This window comes from Numenius arquata, chromosome Z, assembly GCF_964106895.1.
Source record: "Numenius arquata chromosome Z, bNumArq3.hap1.1, whole genome shotgun sequence".
In the NCBI taxonomy this organism is placed as follows: domain Eukaryota; kingdom Metazoa; phylum Chordata; class Aves; order Charadriiformes; family Scolopacidae; genus Numenius; species Numenius arquata.
Genome location: NC_133616.1, coordinates 23,911,584 through 23,933,390, shown reverse-complemented (window position 1 = coordinate 23,933,390; position 21,807 = coordinate 23,911,584). Strand labels below are relative to the sequence as shown.

The 21,807-nt window shown below is 37.6% G+C and overlaps 1 protein-coding gene across 7 annotated transcripts in view; it reads right to left on the bottom strand.

The window, feature by feature from the left end:
• ERBIN (erbb2 interacting protein) overlaps positions 1 to 18,205 on the bottom strand; it is a 67,408-nt gene extending 49,203 nt beyond the window's left edge. For all 7 annotated transcript variants that reach the window (XM_074166486.1, XM_074166489.1, XM_074166487.1 and 4 more), the window contains exons 1-3: positions 18,014 to 18,205; positions 14,964 to 15,081; positions 519 to 597 (exon numbers count right to left, since the gene is read on the bottom strand). In XM_074166486.1, coding sequence (XP_074022587.1) covers positions 519 to 597; positions 14,964 to 15,081; positions 18,014 to 18,202 — 386 coding nt within the window. In that variant the 5' untranslated portion in view covers positions 18,203 to 18,205. The remainder of the gene's footprint in view (positions 1 to 518; positions 598 to 14,963; positions 15,082 to 18,013) is intronic.
• Between the last annotated feature and the right edge of the window lie 3,602 nt (positions 18,206 to 21,807).

Below are 21,807 nucleotides of genomic sequence, written 5' to 3'. Positions count from 1 at the left end.
TCTCCTGGTACCTAATGTGGAGGAGGCATTCATTAGAGACAGTAAGATAAATTAAAACCTAACACCTTTCTTTTCCCCTGAAGAGTTATGCTGCACAAAGTTTGTATCTCTGGCAGTGCTACTTCTGGCAAATTAATTTTGGCACTATAGAAGGTGAAAGGGAAATCTACTCATATAAGCTAAGTTTGAAAAACAGTGGTATGGGCTTTAGAGTAAAATTAATTGTTATTAAGAAAGTAAGCTCTCTGCATATTTCTCGACATTCACAGAGAAATGATGGACTTAAAGCTGAGAAAGCCACATGGTATAATGCAGGGTTGCCCACACATCCTATTAACTTGGGCAAAATACTTCAATGACATAGCTATACTGTATCACAGTGCAATGAGGTTAATGAAGATAAGTCTCGGGTTACTCTGCTCCCTGCCTCCAGGGGCTGGAACATGTCTGGAGCAAGTTTGAGACTCAGCAGTGTTTGTGCAAAATATAAAACATTTTAAAAAGAAAGACAAACTTACTTTGAAATAGGATTTACGCTGGCCTCAACAACTGTCAAGACTTTACAGTTTTTTATATTTTCTGGAAACTCCTGTATGCCTGCAAGATACAGGGAGAGGCAGGGAAACAGTCTTAAATTATTAGACTCACAGGCATAAAAGTGATGCACATAAAACTGCTAGCTACAAAAACAAATTCATTTAGCAACTAGTGGACTGGTTCTCTGTTATTTCATTTTACATACAGTTTTCATTAAAGAAATACTCTTACGCAATATCAGTTCTTTTACTATTCCATTCCTAGAGAATTTCATATTGCAGCTTTGCAGGCAGCTCACCAAGCAGCATTACAGACACAGTACACTAACGATCCCCACTACTCATTACCAAATATTAAAGTACTTGTACTTTTTAATGTACTTAAGATCATGCCCTCAGTCCCAATATTTTATTAATTTTTTTAAAGGCATTCATACGCATGGTAGAAAAAAGTATCCAACAGGATCTGTTTGTCAAATGCATGGCTGGTGTGACATCCAGGTGAAATGGTAAGGCTTCAAATTTTAGCACATGCTTACAGCATTCATGGTTCTGAAGAGATATTCCAAAATGTGATGTATGTTTGCTGTTAGCTTCAGATTATTTGTAGGGAAGGACAAAAAATGCTGCAGACACACTTATGTCTGATAATTAAAACAATAAGGAATCAGTTTTCCAAGGTTATCTCCAGAAACAGAGTAAATTTGCAGCCCATCTATCTGTCAAATTTGTATTTATCAGAAACTGACAAAACAAGCCTTGAAAACAAGACAGGTATCCACCACAACACTGAATCATTCTACTTCCCAAGACTTCCACTTCAATCTTTAGTATACCATAAAAATAAATAGAACCATGGTTATCACAACTGCAGTTACTTTTGCAATGTATCACATTGTTCTTATACCCTGGGATAGGTGTTTTTATCTTAAATATAACTCCTCCTAACAACCACTCATACTGCAATCCCTCCACTTGGATTAAGAATACACTATTTTTCCAAGAAAAACCAATATACTAGTAAAATAAAATTATTTTAAAACAACTGTCTTTTTCCAGGTAAAAGAAATCTTAGCTCTGTCTTTCAATTAATGCATGCAATTGTATCTGCTTTCTGGAGTGCTTCATCAGGTGTACGGAGAGGGCAGCCTGAACCCAGGCAACAAGACCACTAGGAAAGAACTGTACGCTGTGGATGCTTGCTTTTAGGCTAGTGAGAGTGTGAAATTTCATGCTGCTCCAAGAGACATTAACACTCTTACAGTCCAGCTGCAGAGAGAAAGACAAGAGTAGTGTGTCTTATTCAGATTGGCAAGTGGGACTTGGTTAATATCTCTCCATGTATCTGGTCTGAGAAAAATCGAATCAGAAAAAACGTGGTGAAACATCAGCTGCTAAGTAATGTTTTTACTTACATAAGAAATTACACAATTTCTTGTGCTAGCTTAAGAGTTTGGTTCTTTCTATGTTTGTGCAGTAACAAGACTGACCTGATACATTAGGACTTAAGAGATGGCAATACCACCTGACAAGAAAAGTAGTCACAAAACACATACTTTCACATTAAGTCAATTGGTAATGTTGGATGCAAAGTCACCATGCTGACTTGTCTGTAAATTCAACTTAAGTAGAAACACCATTTCTGTCAAAGCAGACTTTTAGGTCTTTCTTGAGAACAAAGTATTTGTCATGCTAAATGGCTGAAACTATTACTTTTGACTCATACCAGGGGTTGTATTCTGTTACTGAGAGGTGAAAGGCAAGAAAAGCACAGTTATCCAGATGTCTAAATACCTGCAAGTATCATGGATCATTTTGGGAAATAGCTTGTTGAACTCAAGAATGATAAAATATAGAAACAGAGGGGACCAGGAAGAATTGAACCATAAATTCTAATATACACCAGGATTTCTGACTACTTAATGGTTTACTGCCATGCATGTTCATGTATATGCGCATAAGTATAAATAAAAATACAGCTTTATATATATGGCTCCAGCCATGAAGTTTACTGGGGCTGTGAGTGGAGTTAAAGCAGAAGACAACGACAAGGGATTCAATTCACTTTATCGCTCTCACAGTTTGAAATCAAAACTACAAGGTAATACTTATAATGTAATGAAGCTTCATTTCTGGAAAGCAACAGTGATATTGTCAAGTCCAAAGACAGGTTTAAAGAAATATCAGAAAACTATGATATAAAGACTAGAAACGTATCTTACCTATTGCTGTCATATAATGTTTGTATTAAGAAAAACACATTTCCAATAAATTTAAATATACATCATCTTAATTCCAGTTGCAGCAAGAAGCCTCTTTTACCAAACAAAAATATCCAAACATATGGATGGAAAGCATCTAACATGACACAGCCATGGCAGATAAACAAAAATCTAGCATGTAAGAGGCCTGTATAGATGCAGTTATGGGCGATTTGTGTGAAGTAGTCTTCCATTGTCTAAAAAGTACATCAAGAGTTCTTTATTGCTAATGATAAATCTTCACCTTCTCAAAATAAGTGTCTACATTAACGAGAGTAAACCACTGCCAAGCTCTTCCTTGGAGGCAGAGTTGTGTTTCGGACTCACTCTATGCCATTAGTTTTGCAGTTTGAATCATGTTGAAAGATTCTCTAAACATAGTTTTTCTGAAAGATGGTCATACTACTGGCCTTGGCTTAGGCTTTGGATGAAACATTGCTCTGGTCCAATATGTTATATTTCATGTTTTTAATATTAATATTAGTTTCCACTGCCTGTGTCAAGAATTCATTGAAGCACAGAAGACTTAAATCTGTGATAACTCCCCAGAAAACAGAACACACAGCACATCTGCTAGTGAGGAGAATGTCAATGTAAACTTACTCTCAAAAGAACAGCCAAATAAAATATTAGCTAACCAAATACAGACATGTTAAATCAGCATGCTTTTGTACATAATCGGAGGACTCTGCAGTAGTCTTACTTGACTATGCCTCGGGCAAGAGACAGCAACAGTTTTAACAACAAATTAACAACAGAAATTCAACTGATACAAGAAAACTAACAATGAAGGAGGCCATAAATTTAATTTTGCTTCTTAGAGCCAGGATTGTTATGGTACACATCAACTTTACCAACATCACTCAACACTTCAGTGTAGGTAAATAGCAGCCATCATTCAAAAAAGCAGTAAATTGGGAATGATAGCATGAAATGTACCTATTGTTTGTTGTAGTACACATTCAGAAGAGAAAAACATGGTAGAGAGAAGCAGTCACCTAATCTGATAGGAAGTTGCATTTACCAACTGGCTATACAGCAGCCTTCAGATACTCACTTTTCCTTAGCTATACTCCTCCTGCATACTAAAAACATACAGTTAATATTGGATTAGAATTCAGGATTAGAAAGAAGGCAAATTCAAAAAGCAAGAAAGAGCAAATAATAAGGCAGATAGACACTGGAAAAAGAGATGAGAGAAGGACAAAGGGCTATAAAGAGCAGGATCTGTTCCTTCTTTCTTTCTCTGCCTTCCATCTATCCTTATTGTCTTGAATCTTCTTCCCCATTAAAGAAGCTCAGCAAATCTCAAGGGTCTCCATGACCACACCTTTCCACACTTATTTTGTAACACTGTGCTAATTAATCCATTTGATAGCTACTCCCACCTTTCAAGAGCATCTGGTCAAATTGAACACTGCAAATTGAGATCCACATTGCTTTCTAATTCCTATTTTTCTTTCAGGTTTTTTACTGCTTCCTTTACACACAGATACTCAAGGATTACAGAAGACAGTGCAACAGATAACTTGGGCATTAGCCAGTCTGTTGCAGCCCTATCCCACTTCCTTGAAAAGCATCATATGGACAGGTTCTTCATCCTGCTGTTTCCTACTTTACATGGTAACAACCATCATCCCAAAGCCATTTCAGTGCTGTAACTGATTTACAGATCATAGTTTGTATTTTTTTTGGAAAACAGCAAGCATCACACTTGTGGACTATGACCATTTGCAGAGCACAACAGGAGAAAATACAATTTGCTGGTAATCTTTAATTCTAACCACCAGATCCAAACCAAATTGAGAGCAAAGTTCTTTTTATAGTTCAGTTTCCCACAGAAATGAGATTTACGTAATAGCTTTTAGTATTTACTTGCCCATTCCTTCCTTCCTGTTTTCCCAAATTTCAGGCACTTCTGAACTCTCTGGCCAGTTTCTACCAAAACCAACACTTAAAAAAAAAAAAAAAGAGGGTGGGGCTGTAAGATTGTTAAGGAAAATTTGGCAGTAAGGTAGGGAAGAGGAATCTAAAATTCTTGTCTAGACTAAGCCAAAAGCAGAAAGCATTCATCATTCAGAACTCTACTTGGCAAAACCTTGCCAGCTAACCAGCCTAACCTGTGTTTAATCACGATCCCAGACCAGCTGCAGCACATGCCCAAAGGGCAAATCAAAGAGGTCATATAGGGATTTAGGGTCAATGGCCACAAATCTGAAGGTAATCAGCCTCAGTTCTGGATCACATAACACGGCTGAAACATGGAATTTTGCCTGATCTCTAACTCCCCGGAGAGCAATGATTGTTTTGGCACAGCTTGTCAGAGTAAATGTGCAAAAATGTCCCTCTCTCTGTTTAGACTGGATTAAGGCAATTTTAAGTATAATTGGGGTCCCACTCACCATCTGGAGTTACACTCATCTCCTCCCCTACATAGCGCAATCCTTTCCGATCACCAGGGAAAACATAACTTGCAGAGCAGGAGACAAAACTGGGACAACTTTCTCTCCATCAGGTAAGATTTTTTTCTCTTAAATACTGACAATTCTGAATTTACAGAAAATTGTGCAAGTCCCATCCACTGCTGGCAGAATCCCTCACTGCAATGGATCCCAAAGCTAACACCTCAGTATGCTGTTTCAGCCCAAGTGCAGATGGGGACTTGCTCTGCTGTTCATACTCTAGTCATGTAGTCAGATTTTTCTTCCCAATCAAATGCTAAAACTAGTATGCTCAGACTTAAGTTACTGAAACCACTACTGCTGTACAGCAGTGACAGTGCCTCCAAACCAAGTTCCTCCTCATCTCACACAGAAACTTTTTAAACAAGCTTAAAAAAAAAGGAAAAAAAAGTAATGATATTGGATCAATTCCTAAAAAGCACAAAGACAATAACTTAAAAACATGAGATGTGTGGCAGCCATATGGGTGATGTCCCCCCCAGAAAAATTTTACAGATAGATCTCAGTTTGTGGGGAATGTGAGGGGAAAAAAAAAAAATTTCTCCAAGTTACAAGCACACCAAAAAGTCCTCTTGCTGCAAAATGAAACTACAGCCTGTTGTGCAGCCCATCCCACACTGCACCCTTACAAATGCAGAGAACACAGGGGCAAACAGATAGGCTCAGCTTGCATGAATATGAAAGCAACCTTAATTACATACATTCTTCCCTCAGCTAATCTATTCATCCTGGTCTCAACCAGGGCAAGCAGCTATTGGGACCTGTCTGAAAGCAGCTCCCCATAAAATGAGCAGCTTTTGTTTGTTCTTCCACTCAGGCCTCTGGTACAACTGTCCTTCGAGCCAATATGGATCAAACAAGGCAATCAAAATACTTTCAGAGCTCAAAAATACATGCCACATTTCTCCCAAAGTTTACATAAAATCTGTTTGCAAAAGCTATAATTTTAAACTGAAATCTTAAAGTATCAACCAGTTTGTATTCCTATATATTTATATAAATTGCTTTAATGTGGGATTTCTGCAAACCTTCTGAATGCAAAAGTACTACTTTTTATTACTCAAAGTAAGCAGTGTGTTAGAGTCCAGTCAATTCACTGCACAATGACGACTCATCCATCCATCCTTCCTTTTGAATATTCATTCCACTTTCCATAATTCTTAAAGGATCCCTTGCCACAGCTGGTTTCAGATGAACCGGGATCTCAGGTTTCCATGAGATGCCTGACCAGGCTGTAGGGCAGCAGCAACACTCTCATGCTCAGAGCTGGGGTTGCAACTCACTACAAGGTTGGCCTCCGTGTACATGTGCACAAGTTGGTACTCAGTGTACTAGCTGTTACCAAGCAGCTTGGGAGTCTCTGGCTCATTTAGTGAAAACTTATCTTAAAAAATAAATAAATAAATAAAATCAATCATTTCAAGAGAAAGGAGCAACTACTGCAAATATATGTTCATCTAGTTCTGCAAACATATACCCCAAAGCTTTTGAAACCTGCCGTATGTTGTATCAGTTACTCCTCTTGCACTCTCAGACTGTCAGAATTGTAAAATTCCTTGCAGCTTCGTTTTCCTTGTGTATGAGTACTACAGAAGCCTGGCTGTCTGTCTCTTAAAGGCAAAAATAAATAAGCTTGGAGACCTATGGAAGAAACCTACCTTTCTCAAGAAGCAAAACTCAAAATTAACCTATCATCATTAAACTTCTTACAGATTTAATAAAACACCAATTTTAATATATTTATATAGTTTTTCATTCTCTATTCTCTTCACTTAGTTTCGACTAAGAAAAGTTTTTCCCAGAAAAACTTTTGCTTTTATTAAGGAATCTAAATATAAATCACTAATTAAAAATCTTACAAAATGTTTACAGAATTCTGAAAACAAACTCAATTGGACTTCCTTATTTTTCTTTGAAGTGACTGTACTTGGCAAGTATCTGCTTATAGCTTAGTAACCAGACTGGGCTCTCCATATTCACTTTACAAAGTTCTTTTCTCCAGTTCTACACACTCTGAAAATTTTAAAGTTTCCATTCCCATTTGTCCTCCCTTTAATGATGGCCACTTGCAGGGCTGTAAGCTATGACTATGCGGGGGACTCCTTTCTTGAGTTTACACAATGAAAAATGGAAGTTGAATCTTTATTTGGAAGACTGAAGGGAGTTTTTAAGGGAAAATAGCTAGCATTCATACAGTCCACGTAATGATTAATCCAAAAATGTCAGTCAAGCTACAGATCTGACAGGAACAAGGTAAACAGTGTTTTCATTTAAAAAAAAAAAAGAAAAAGAACAAAACACCCCAGGAAATACTTCCACAGGGAGATTTTTAAGCTTTTCTAATGAGTTTTGAAGAAAACCGTACTCTTATTTGTTGTGATAATTATTATAATATAATTATATTTACAATAAAATACAGTATTGGTAATATATTTGGTGCTCGTTTTGTTAATGAGGTGGGTACTTAACTACAAAGTTTTATATAGTAACAATTTATTATTCACAATTAAGACAAAAGGCACTTTTGCAGAATAAGTGTCCACATGTGGAAAGAGCAGCAACATTAATACATAAACTGCTTTTTTATAACTTTGAATGTATTAGAAGTCTGAGTCAATTTTAGTATTTCTAAAATTTTTGTTTTGAGACCACTTGTGAAATTAAAAAGTTTAAGTTCTTTATCTGAAAGCTAAAAACTTGTGCCAATTCTGTGAGGTTCAAAGAGCAATGAATCCTATTTTATGCTGTACGTTAGCCTCCTGATCTGTTTGAATGGATAATGCCTCCTCACCACTTTCTCCAACAACAATAACTTGTGCTGCTAAATTATCAGAGCTCATGCAGCCATAGAAAACAGGACAACAGTTTAGTAGGGCGTTTTGTAGGTGTTTTTTCATGCCTTTTACACACAGGCACTGGCATAGCTAGGATACTCCAGCAAGCTTGCAAGAGTCTTCCAAGCATTCATCCTCAAACTGAAGAATTAGAGTAAGGTGTCTCTAAGGCTTGCTCTAGCTATGTTCCTTACACAATGCAAAGGAGAAGGAGTGTGAGTAGCAAGACAGGTTCCTAATTGTCTTTTCACTCTAGAAAAAGAGGACAGCAAATAATGCTGCTTCTTGCTGAAGATATGCCTGACGCGCTAATTTACATAAATCTAAACATGCCAGGGCAGGGTAAAATTGCAAAATGTGGTACGTTAGGAAGGTTGTGGGCAGCAGTTTTGTTCACAATGCTGGTTTGGAAAATTACTTAGGCTCAGGTGGTTTTCAACTATGCCTAATTCACGGCTGGAGTGCTGTTGAGTCACCAGAGTAACCTGCAACTAACGTGTAACATAAACATGTAAAGCTACTTTGCTTTTTCACCTCCCAACTCCTCCCACCCTGGGCTGCAAATGCAGTGTTTTCTGTCCAGTCACTTTTGGTTGATACATGATGACTGTCACTCAAACACATCCCTTTACAAAAATAAAGGTACATTCTGCCTTTACATTCAAATCAACATTCTAAAAAACCCATAATTAATTTTACAATGCCTTTTCTGTGTTACAAAATTTTTTAAGTCCAGGAAGAGATCTGTAATAAACTTATTTCAGAATTTCAGATACGTACACTCAAATTCCACATTCAAGACCTTAACTGCATTGAAATTCCATTCTGTTTGCATCCTCTCTTACACACAGAAATCATTTTATTCTGCAGAGACAGATCCCATTCACTATCTTTAATAAGACAGACAATGTATTTAAGAAAAAGTACTATAAACACTTGAATAAAGAACATTAAATAGAATAGCTGCCTACATTTAGGATCAATTTATGACCTCCATATGGTGACACATTATAGTAAAGCCACAGACTCAGTAGTCAGCAGCAGATCAATTATCTTTTCTTCTATTTCACTATCATGGATGATATAAAATCTCTGCTCCTGTCTGCCCCTACCCACCACCCTCACAGCATAAGCAGAGAAATAGCAAACTCACAGCAAGTTATTTTTGTATTCAGGATCTTCCTCTCTTACTTCTCCCTGCAGGAAATAAAATTTGGATCTGTCTTCCAATCAACTATGAATAATTCTCAATTCCTTGAAAAACCATACTCCTAAATGCACCAGATGGGCAGCATAAGACTTGATACTCTCCTGAATTCTCATTCTCCAACTCTCCAAGTTCTGGCAGATAGTGTACTAAAGCTAGTTTGCCAAATCAGCAGATGATTCTAAAACACTGAAGAAAACATATTTGATTTCAATGTGCATCTGTTAACAAAATTATTTAAAATTACTTAAAATAGTTTTATAGGCAGATATGGCTGGAGGTGGGGTCTGTGTGTGTGTGTTTTCTTGGTTTTAGTCTGTGCATTTTTCCATGAGGTTCCCTGCAATACAGACTGACAAATTGACGTGTTTAAATTTGCTGTAACATCACAGTGAAAGAGAACTACTCCTTAATATTTCACAGACTATTGAAGATACCCTTATTTCCAAAACACCATGTTTCTTTTGGTCTTGCTAGTTATTTTCTAATCTCTCTCTTTAAATCCTCCAGAGGCCTGAATAATATAGAACTTAAAAATTCAATCTTTTTCCTTCACCACCTGCAAGCAGGGAAAAATAGACCATCCCACCGTTTCCCGCTATGCGAACTCCACAAGCACAAGCAATTTCAAGCCCATTTCCCAGGCTTCCAAGGAAGCCTGATTTCCCTGGCAGTCACATCATCATGTGCTTCAGCCTTTCAAATAACTTGATTCTAGGAACCTGTAAAGCCAACTTTTCCGTGCATTTATATGTGCCATCATAGACTGTACATCGATGCTCTCCCCTTCGTCAAAGAAGAGGTGAAAGTATTTCCTTGATAGCCTTCCATGTTGTCCTAGATGCAGGCTAAGGCTGGCATCCCCAGAGCCACAAGGAAATGACTGTCCCTGAAAGGACAATAAACCCTGGAAGAGACAGATTTAGGGGTGAAGGGTGTCATTATGGACTGTTTTTTTTTCCCCGTACATGTCAATATGTAAATAACTTAGCAATACAGGATTAAAAAATTTATGATTTTCCCTTAGCTTCCTAAATAAAACTCATTTTTCTACGTAGGTCCTACATTCTGTATGCTGCAATTTCTCTTTAGGATGTAATGCAGCAGGACTGGGAAAAAAGGGTATCTCTTGATGCTCATTACAATGCAGGATGCAATTTCTGGTATAAGAACACAGTTTATTTATTGTGCCATTGGCTCAAGTATCATTTTGTCTTTGTGACTAGGATAGTATCAAGCTTCAGGTAAAAGCTTCAAAGCTGAAGCATAGCTGGAAAGAAGCAATGGAATACCTCTGATATTAAAGGTTCACAATAGCCCTGGGAATCAAGTTAAAATAGCATAAAAGGACAACTGATGCATTCACTACTTCCAAAAAACTACAGAATTTATTGCCTACTGCCAAGACTAAAGGCAGAGTTAAAACCAACTCTTCTCCATGCTTGCTGTACATATAGCAGCAGTTTGATATTTTATGCCATGGATCTATGCCATGACCACTTCAGCAGCATGAATAAGACATTCCAAACCAAACGCTTGTACAAAGACTTCTGTATGCTCCAGAACACACAACCATTAGAGGCTTGTACTCCCTAACTCAGCACGTGCCTTGAAATATACATCACTTCATGCAAAGACTAGATATATTGACAGAGAAGGAGTCAGATGAAGACTACTAAATAAAAACCCCACCCTGCCTGGCTCAAGAAAACCCAATAACAGAAGGTGCTGGACATTAGGAGCATACAGAGAAACATGCCTGGCTCCTGGCTTTCGATCTTCCCTAGGCTTCTGCCTTTGGTCACTGTTGGAGACAGGACACTAGACTAACGTGAATCCTTGTTCTGACTCAATATTATTAAATATTCTTAAGTGTCTGCACTTGCACATCCGTGGTGTCTCTACTACACAGTTTTATATATTGTACATATGAAATTAAGACACATTTAAATCTGAAATAAAGAAGGCAAGACATTTTATGAGCTAGTAAGACATCATAAAGATCCTCCTTGGACTAATACTTTATATGTAATGAATCTGCCACCTTAAAGAATTTCTGCAATTTTGATCTTTCATCTAAACATCAAATATTATGCTCACATACATGTGTGTGTACAGATCTACTTGGAATCTACTGGATGCTCTCCTGTGCAACAGATCTCTGTGAGCCAAACTCTGCAATTCATGAGGTAACTTGAACACATTTTGGAACTGAAGCTTCATTGTTCATTTTGTATCAGCTCTTTAGAAAATTAAGTACGTCTCTCTGGTCAATACATTTGATTATGCCACAAATTGCTCAACTATCTTACAGAAAAATCCTATCATATTCATGTATGCTGGTATTTGAAAATTAAAGTCTTAACTAACTACTCTTTCAAAAATGCAACCTTTAAAACTAAATGAATATTTGATCTAGAGGCATCTGCACTCCGTGATTTAACTCCACTCACATCAGAAGAAAACTCTTATGGTATATCAATACTACAAGAAAAATACAAGGAACTATCACCTTCGTTTGCCACAACCAAAGGAATCTGAAAACAAACTCCATTTTAGAATTTAGCATCTCTCATCATCTGGCACTATGATTGGTAATTAATCCCCAGTAATTTAATTATTTTTTTAAAATAAATTAAGAGAAAGCAATCCCTGTGCTTCCCACAAAGCCCCCTGCTGCCACATTCCACACTGTATTCTTTCAGCATCTAACAAAGAAAAAGGAAGAATCAGAGATTTTTATTAGTTTTGCTTATCTTGGAAAATCCCTCCTATTTGGCTCTATTATAGACACACATCAGAACAGTTCTGGGCAGTGGGAAACTGAGCAGTAAATTCCTACCAAGAGAAAAGAAGACACAAGGGAAGAGAATAGGCTTTCAGCTGTCAAGAGAAAAATGTTCCATGATTGCAACAGTGAACAGGGAAACAGAAAGGGAAAGGCACTTAAGTCAACAAAATGAAGTCTCAAATAATACCAAATTTATTGCATAAGAAACAGCACTATTTCTTACCTCAACCAACAGGGACAAACCAGGACCCTGATTTGTTTTGAGTTTCATAAAGCTTTCAGGAATAGTGGGAGACAAAGGCTCAGTATTGGGGCTGGCTGTATTTAGTATCTTTATCAATGACCTGGACAAGGGGATGGAGTGCACGCTCATTAAGATTGCAGACAACACCAAGCTGGGCAGGAATGTTGATCTGCTTGAGAGTAGGAAGGTTCTACAGAGGGATCTGGACAGGCTGGACGGATGGGATGTGGCCAATGGTACAAGGTTCAACAAGGCCTGTTGGGTCCTGCACTTTGGTCACAACAACCCCGTGTGGCGCTACAGGCTTGGGGAAGAGTGACTGGAGAGCTGCCTGGAGGAAAAGGACCCAAGGGTGTTGGTCAACAGCTGACTGAATATGAGCCAGCAGTGTGCCCAGGTGGCCAAGAAGGCCAACAGCATCCTGGCCTGTATCAGAAATACAAATAACCTCTGTGGCCAGCAGGACTAGGGAAGTGATTGTTGCCCTGTACACAGCACTGGTCACGCCACACCATAAATACAGTGTTCAGTTTTGGGCCTCTCACTACAAGAAAGACCCTGAGGTGCTGGAACTCATCCAAAGAAGTGCAATGAAGCTGGTGAAGGGTCTAGAGCACAAGTCTTATGAGGAGCAGCTGGGGGAACTGGAATTGTTTAGTCTGGAGAAAAGGAGGCTTAGGGGAGACCTTATCGCTCTCTACAACTACCTGAAAGGAGGTTGTAGCAAGGTGAGGGTTGGTCTCTTCTTCCAGGTAACAAGTGAGAGGACAAGAGGAAATGGCCTCAAGTTGCACAAGGGGAGGTTTAGATTGGATAACAGGAAAAACTTCTTCACTGAAAGGGTTATCAAGCATTGGCACAGGCTGCCCAGGGTAGTGGCTGAGTCACCGTCCTGGAGGTATTTAAAAGACATCTAGATGTAGAGCTGAGGGTCATGGTTTACTGGTTGACTTGACAGTGTTAAGTTTGCAGTTGGACTTGATGATCTTAATGGTCTTTTCCAACCTAAACAATTCTACGATTCTAAGATGTCCCAAGTAAACAAGCATGTGACCTCAGGACTATTTTTGATATGCAACACTAGGCAGAGAAGCTATTCAAACCGTGATAAGATTGAGAACAGGCACATGACATTAGTTTAAATAAGCTTGTGCCCTGTCATTTCTTTGAAAGGTGTTAAAAATAAAACAAAACAATGCCTAGAAAACAGAGTTTCACGTTTTACTGGGATAGTGTATCGTTCAGCTATTGCTTCCTTAAATTCTTTATATGCCTCAGAGGAACAATTGCTCTTTCAGCAACTCTCTGAAGGCTTAGCTAAAGGTTACACCATTTTGGACAGACAACTCTCTAGCTGGTAAGTGACCAGCTGCCTACTTACGTATATAAGCTAAGGAATTTGCCAGCACTAGAATTCAAATGCCCTTTTGCTGCTTTTAAGTCTTCTGCATGTGAACTTGTGTTGGAAACAGTTAATCCTTTCAACAGTTCAGTCTAGGACAAAAAGATGATTCTCTGTTTTGTGTCAGTATGAAAGTTTAAGGCCAGTGTTCTTTAAGACAGACTATTAATCTACTTGTACCAGGAACAGAGCAGTGATAATCAGGTCAATTTATCACAGTAAATGCTGCGTTCATTAGGCAGAAATAATAAAGTAACAGTTTAAGTACAGATTGGGCTACAATGGACAATCAAGGAGAATGCCAACACCTCAACAACTGGAATACTTTCTTAATAAAACAGAACTTAACTTTGTGGAGTCATAATTAGCTAGCTGTCCAAATAAAACAATGAATTTCATATGATAAAATCTTTGGCATGCAATTCTTATTTTCAAACATAATTTCAAGGAGAGGTCCTCTAACTTCACTTTGAATTAGTGAGACAAGACTATTTTTCCCTTATGAATTAGCATGACTGAAATCTTTTTTTTGCTCACATAAGCCACACAAATACGTCTGATGACAATATAAGTTATTTCAGTTTCCTCACAGTTGCACAGATCTGCCAACTTGCCAAAGTAGCACCATTAATAAGACCCCATGCACGTAATACGTGGCTTACAACATTTTGTGATTTATAAAAGGCTGACTCACACAGAATGATACATTTTTAACAAGTCAGACAAGTGAACCAGTCATTGTCCATAGTCACTCTTCCCCATGTGACAGAGGTTACCATCTCCAGAGCAGAACAGCAAAGCAGCCAAGTCTTACTACAATTTTCAGACAGCTCATTAAAATAAACTGAAAACAAGTTTCATATGAAACAACATATAATAATATAATCTAGCAAAATTTTACAAATTCTTGTGCAAATTCTTCAGTATAGTGAAACATGAGGAAAGATGCTAGAAGTAATAAATTCAAGCATGTGCATGAGGGAATACAAAATACTTTACAGTATCAGTTTTCAGTAATGAATCTCAAAGGGCAAATTTGAGAGATATAATTAGATATCACACCCAGACCATAAAAGAGCACCTTTTTGTTAAGCAGTGGTTTAGAGTAGTAATCTAAAATTTACTAGCTGTGTAGCTTCTAGAAATTATACTTTCATTAGTGTCTTTGTACAGTCAATGGTGATTTGCCCTTTATCTACCCCAATATAATAATTGAAGTGACTTACCATTCTTGCTGACATCCAGTTCCCTGAGATTAATGAGATTTGCAATGGATGCTGGCAATGTGGTTAGATCATTGTCTGGCAAACTCAGCTTGTGCAGAGACTGACAGTTAAAAAGTTGCTATTGAAAGAGAAAAAAGTGAATGAGATTTTCTCTTAGTTTCCTCTACACAGCTTTTGTTTTTAATCCCTTTAAACTTCTGACCTTACAGCTTGAAGGCCAGACTATTTGCAGGTTTTGAATACAAAAACTTTATTTAACTAGTTTTATTCAAAATTGACTAAGTTTACAATGCTTAGGAAAGCAAAAAACTGCAAATGGTCACAAGCCAGCTGCTATGCTTAACACTTCCTAGAAATTCCTTCCCGTATCTCAGAAACTGAGACCTGTAGTTACACATCATGTTGCAAACATCGCAAAATGTTTTCCACAATAGACATGCCATGTGATACCACAGAGGTAATTACAGTTTCTTCAAAAAAAAAACAAAAAAGAGATGTATTTTTTTAAAGTCAAATAGTTCTGGAACACAGGATTTGAGTAGATATTGATCTTCTTTACGAGTTCAAATTTTATTGCATTGTATCTTACAATATTTTTTTCTCTTCCATGCTTCCTAGCTTCAGCCAGTCAACTAAATTGGGAGCTATACTGTAAGAAACAATTTTTGAAGTATGCTGGAGTTCTGAAAATATTGGGAGTATTTAAAAAAACAAAACGACACACACTGACAGGCCATTTCAGTGGTCAGGTTGATAAGATAGTCCCAAACCAGTTGAGTTGTGCCATACAAAGGGCAGCAAATTGCAAAACAGGGATAAGAACACACCACCAGGGGCAAAGACTAAAGGGGAAGAGTGGGAATGTCTTAACCAGGCTTCTTACTGAAGCTGGAGACAGCCTAATAAGTACCGCACCCTCCGTCTGAGATGGCTTAATTAGAAGCCTTTTTCAGAGTTGAAAGACTAAATAAAAGCTTGGGTTAGGGGAAAGGCATACACAGCTTGAAACTCTGGCTTCAAATCGGCTCGGATAATTTCAAACATTACAGGCCTTCCCTTACAGATCTTCTATGGATAGTTTTAAGATTACAATTTTTGTCAAATGATTAAATAAAACACTTTTACTATGTCTTTACTACTCTGTAATCTCTCTGCTTGTTTCCTTTACAGTATTTGAATTTATATATGGGGTTTTTTTCTTTGGAAATTGGAAGGGTAGCAAAAAATAATGACCGAAGTTACTTAAAAGCTGAAAAGAATGCTTAGCTTCTCAAAAATAAGCCTATACGGATGACCTATTATAACACACAAACACATTAGCATGAAGCTAGTGTAGGCTATTACAGGTCCATGCAGTTCAGCACAGAAAAGCAAAAAGGAACAAAACATCTATGTTCAAGCACTCTTTCTAATTGCGTTGATAATTTAATGTTAGACTAGACTAAAGCAAGTGGTAGACTGCCCACCTCTCAGTTTACTCGCATATCAAAATTGGATTTCATATAGGAAATGACAAATGAAATCAAATGGCATGTAACAGAAAAGGAAGACAAAGTACACTAACCACTTATTCTGGTCTAAAATGCCAACATGCATTCATTTGATCACTACAGTACAGTCTGTCATAGACTCAATTTTTTAGAGAACTATGAGTTTGGGAGGAAAGTGTTTGCTTAGTTCTTATGATTTAGGAAATGGGACATTTTATGCAAGAAGAGTGTAGAAGATTTCCTTTCTTTTTGGCCAAGAGAGGTATTTTATTCTGTTTAAGCACTCAAATTTTATTCTTCTCCAATAAAGAATGAGAGAGGAATGAATTTCTGAAATCATCTGAAAAAAATTCAAAGGCTGATAAAAAGTCTTTAAAAGCAAGGTACTAAAATTTCAAGTGACTAAGTCTAGAGTAAAGAAATATCTGCCTGGGAAGAGACAAGAATACAACAGTGAAAGTTCTAAACTATGACAGACTTTGACAAAATGTCTAGTTCTAACTTATATGTTGTTAGCTCTATTCAATATAAAAAAACCCCAGATTTTCATGGATGGCTTCTCAGGAGCATTTAAGGTTGGATTTTCAAAAGCACCCAGCTGTTTAAGTCAGCTTTACTGGAATCCAGGGCTTCTGATAACTGTCCAGTTACTATCCTGAAATTGGTTCATTTCCTTATTTCACTTATCTTTCAAAAAATCCAAACCTGCAAAACCTTAAGGGGTTATAGCAAACTTTCCAGAAATCTAAAAAAGCATTCTACAGTTGTCCTGCATGACAGTGAAGATTTCTACACAACTGTGACAAAATTTTAAAGATTAAGTCTTTTATCTAATTAGTAATTTTTAATTCCACCAAGAGAGGAAACAACTCTATTGCAGTGACCACTCTGTACCACTCAAAAAGTCTCACTAGCACAAATTTTCATTCTTCTCTCTAGTATATTGTTAATTCAGCATGTAGTCTTGTGTTCAAATTTCAGAATAATGAACAAATATTGCCTTCCATAATAAAGTAGTAATTGAAGTGGCATTCCAGATCTCTAGTTTTTGAACTAAAGTAATTTGAGAGACTTCAGAAAGTCTCTTCAGTGACAAACCAAAGAGGAAAGCAGGACTTCATGTGAACAGATACTTTGGATTGTAGCTATCTTTTGTGGGCACAGAGATCTGAACAAGACATTAATCTCGCCTTTTCTAACCTTCATGTGTTATCAGAGATCCAAAATAATGCCACAATTTGTTGAATGCAGTTAGTCACTTTGAGCAGACACTGCCACAGAAATAAATTAGCCTGCTGCTTCTTCTATATACCTTGCTTGGGCTGGATCATTTGCTTAAGCAGTTTCATCCCAATTCATGCAGCAAACTTGTCAAGCTGGAACACATAAACATTGCTTCTACCAGGGCTGCTTCTTCCAAGACCAACATTTACTTAAAAATATTTAGCAAACTGCAGCCTAAAAGCTGAAGCAGAAAGCTAGACACTATCTCAGCTCCTACAATGATGGTGAAGTAATAGAGCTAATAAACAGAACTAAAAGGAAAACCATCCCACATACCTTTGGAAGCTCTTCAATCTGATTAGCATCTAAATAGAGTTCTTCCAAGGTCTTTTCAAAAGTAAAAATCTCCTTAGGCACCTGTTCCAGGCTGCAGTGAGAATAATCAAGCGTAGTGACTGTTTCCTCCTCTCCACGCAGACAGCGGCATGGCACCAGCCGCACAAACAAATTCCGCTTTGTTGTCATTTTCAGGCACTGTAAAACAGAAATTGGTCAATTTAAAAGCCAAGACAACTTCAAAAATACTTACACCGGCACCTTTTCAAACTTCCCCTGGCTGCTAAATACTTAAAAAATAAAAAAGTGTAACATACCTGTATACGTATATGTGTGTGTATACACATACTAGAGAGAGAGAATTTATTTATTTCCTTTTAAACACAACAGATCTGTAGTGGCATTAAATGTGTTTAAAACACCTACAGACCCCAGGAGCCAAAATTTAGCTCATAACTTGTCACCTGCTAACACAGCCCTACATTCAACAGAAGTAAAGAATTTTGAAGCAGCAGTTCTGAAGTGTCAATTGTGTTTTTACAACATAGCTTATCCCTGCCTTTATAAAGGTTACTGGGATGATATTTTTGCTTCACAAAATAAAATCCACCCTGTATATTAAAATCCACCAGAGCATTAAAATGTAGCTATAGGAAAGCTAATTTTTTTTTTTTTTTTTGGTGATAAGATGAAATAATGTACCTTAATTTGAAATCCTTCAACAAAAAGAACCAGCATGGTTTCTACCAACTGTTCTATCTAAAGTTTAAAAGGAAATGTCTCCAAGTGCACAGATAAAGAAGTAACTTCTTTTTGCAACTCCATGCAGTTCAATACATCTTCCTGTGCACACTGGAACTAAGGAAACTTCACTTTGCTATGGAAATGTATGTTTCTTCCTTTAAACTGGATCATTGCTACAACAGTCCCCTCTCCATGGCTTCTAGGATACTCCCACTCAGCAGCAGACGGCAAACCTAAATGGTGCAAACTGACAAGCTGATTACTGATGGCGTATATCAGCCATGTTCTGTCTCTTTTCTCCTCAGCAAGAGCACAAGTTTAGGTCTCTTTCCTCTTATTAGCAAGCAATTTTCACAAAATTCAGAAACAATCATCTTCAAAATGTCACCTCAAGTTTCAAGTTTGGCTGAAATCAGATGACAGGCTCAAAAATTTTTCAGGAAGGACCAGTAAGTGCAGACAGACAACAGGATCATGTAAGCTTCATTTCCTCAGGAAACTGATCTAAAAATACATACTGTTCCAAAAGATCATGCAATATTTATTTGCTCAAACTGTGAACAATCTGAATTAAAATATGCTTTTTTTAATTTCCATTTTTTTCAAAATTGCAGAAATTATATTTCAACTTCTGGATTGGTGACTGGAAACTTTCTTCTCCAAGTGCCAAAAAAGCCTTTCAGATATCTTCAGCAGACTGCACTTCAACTTTCAGACAGTATGTTAGTAATAACGGGGAGAAAACAAAATACCATGGCCACTGCGCTATATGCAGTCACAGGCTTCAAGACCCCTCTCACTGAGACAAGAAGTCATGCACTTGGACCTTCCTCTGTGGGTACCTAGCTTGCCAAGTACTTCACAGTATGTTTAATTTATATGACAAAATGTCGAGGGGCTGCTGTACTTCAGTGCTTTCACTAAACAGAAATACAACTTATCACTCAGGCTTGACAAACTCAAATTCTTCACTCATCCATTAAAAGAATGGAAGAAAACTCTTAATTAGAAAGTGGGATGTCACGACTTCCTTTTTTAACAATGCTTCAATGTTGCTAAGATTTTGTTACAATGTTGATTATCTATCAACTTCTTAATACTTCCCATAAAACTCCAGCCATGTTATTTAAACAAGAAGTGATCTAAAAATAAAAATATGTAACTGTATTGCAATCCAAAGAGTGTAGAGACTGCATATTCCATACTGAGGATTTCCACAGAATGGGAAAGCCAGCAAAAGAGACAGCGTAACCTCCTCCAGCTTCTTCCACCGGAACAGGCTCCAGCATGACATCCTCCAGCCACCCACAGCCACCCAAGGATGTCACTGAAGCTGATGGGCTCACCCGGTCAGAGCTACCCAAGCCTTCTCCAAGCCTCAGAGACTGTCGTGAAGGCACAAGGGGAATTCCACGGCTAACATTTACAAATGAAAAAGCTTTGAACAAAAATAAACATAGTGTCATTTTGTGATTACTTCAGAGATCTGCAGAGCAGTGGAGAAACACTCCACTTGAAAGAAGCATCAACGGCAGGCTCTTCAAACAGGAGAATAAGCAGGATAAGGTACCCCTTGGAAACAAGGACTGGAAGCAGAGGTTGTACCTGTGAGTGGATTACCAGAAGTCTGGAAGGGGAAGACACACCTGTATCATACTAGCTGCAGCCATCAGTAAGTTCACTTCATCCAGTCATTTCAACTTCTGAGAATTATATTTTGGCTTCCAGAATACAAAAAAGTTCACTACATGGTTCCCGTCAAAGTAAGATACCTTTTTTCATTCAAATCTCTCAAAAAGAGCATATATTACACTGTTTGCCCTCTCTTTTTCAGTGGCTGTTCTCTTCATAGCTAGTCATACTTGCTCAGGTCTCAAAAGTTTCTGAAGCAACAAAACTCATGGCCTAACAACGGAAAACACACATATGTAGTTTTCCTAACTTATGCCTTTATTTTGTAATAGAGATCTTAAGCCTTTGGGGTGGTTGTGGAAGGAAGGGGTTTTTTAGTGGTTTGTTTTTTTTTTTAAGATCACATTCATCCTCAGCACTGTAAACACAGAGCAGTAAATAAATGCCTGGACAACATCACAGTGTTGGGTCATATCTCCAGTCAGTTATCATGTCAATTAAAGTACCTAAACTCACAGCTCACATCTCAAGCCAAAATAGTCAAACCCATTTAAGTATCAAATAAACAATGATCCTCCAAAACCAATGAGTTGACCAACTTCAGCATACATCTAATTATAATGCTTGAAAAACCAGAACGAACCAAGAGAGCTGCATTTAAGGAAATGCAGGAAACCACATAATGTGATTTAGTTCAAATTTGTCTTAAGTTTGTTCAAATTTTACTTCTACACATATATGAAAAATTGTTTAGTACTGGTGGTTCTACAACAGAGATGGGCAGCCAATACTAGGAAATGGGTGCAGCAGGATAGTTGCAGAAAATTATTCCACACCACCACTCTGCTGATAGATACCTGTCTGAGAGAGAAGTGCAAGTATATGTACATACATACACACATATATACATACACACATATATACAGTCAGCACACCCTTCTCTGTCTGTCTGCTGGTCCATCTGTCTTGTAGTCAGTTGCCCAAGCAGAAAAACTGTAACAGAGGAAAGGAAGGATGTACTATAGAAGAGAGTCCACTATTATAATTACCAAAGACAGGCAAATATATGTCACACAGAACATGTGCTTTTCTTATATTGCTTTAAATAAGAACTTCTCCATGGATAGTTTGGGTTAACACACAGAAGGTAGAAGGGAACATGAAGTATAGCATTGCTTCCCTTCCCGCAAAACAGGGAAGTGTGGCAAGCAGAAAAATCCTAGTTTCATAATATACCACATCAGATCATCTGAAGGCACCAAATCAAAAAAATTGCTTTGCAGATCTACAGCACCGTGATGGCTTATTTTTCTCCACCAATTAACAACTCCAAACTTTTAAGAGGCAAATCTACTAAAGAACGCAGAGGAGGGGGGAAAAAAAAAAAACCCACAAACAAAACCCCCTTGTTCCCTAAA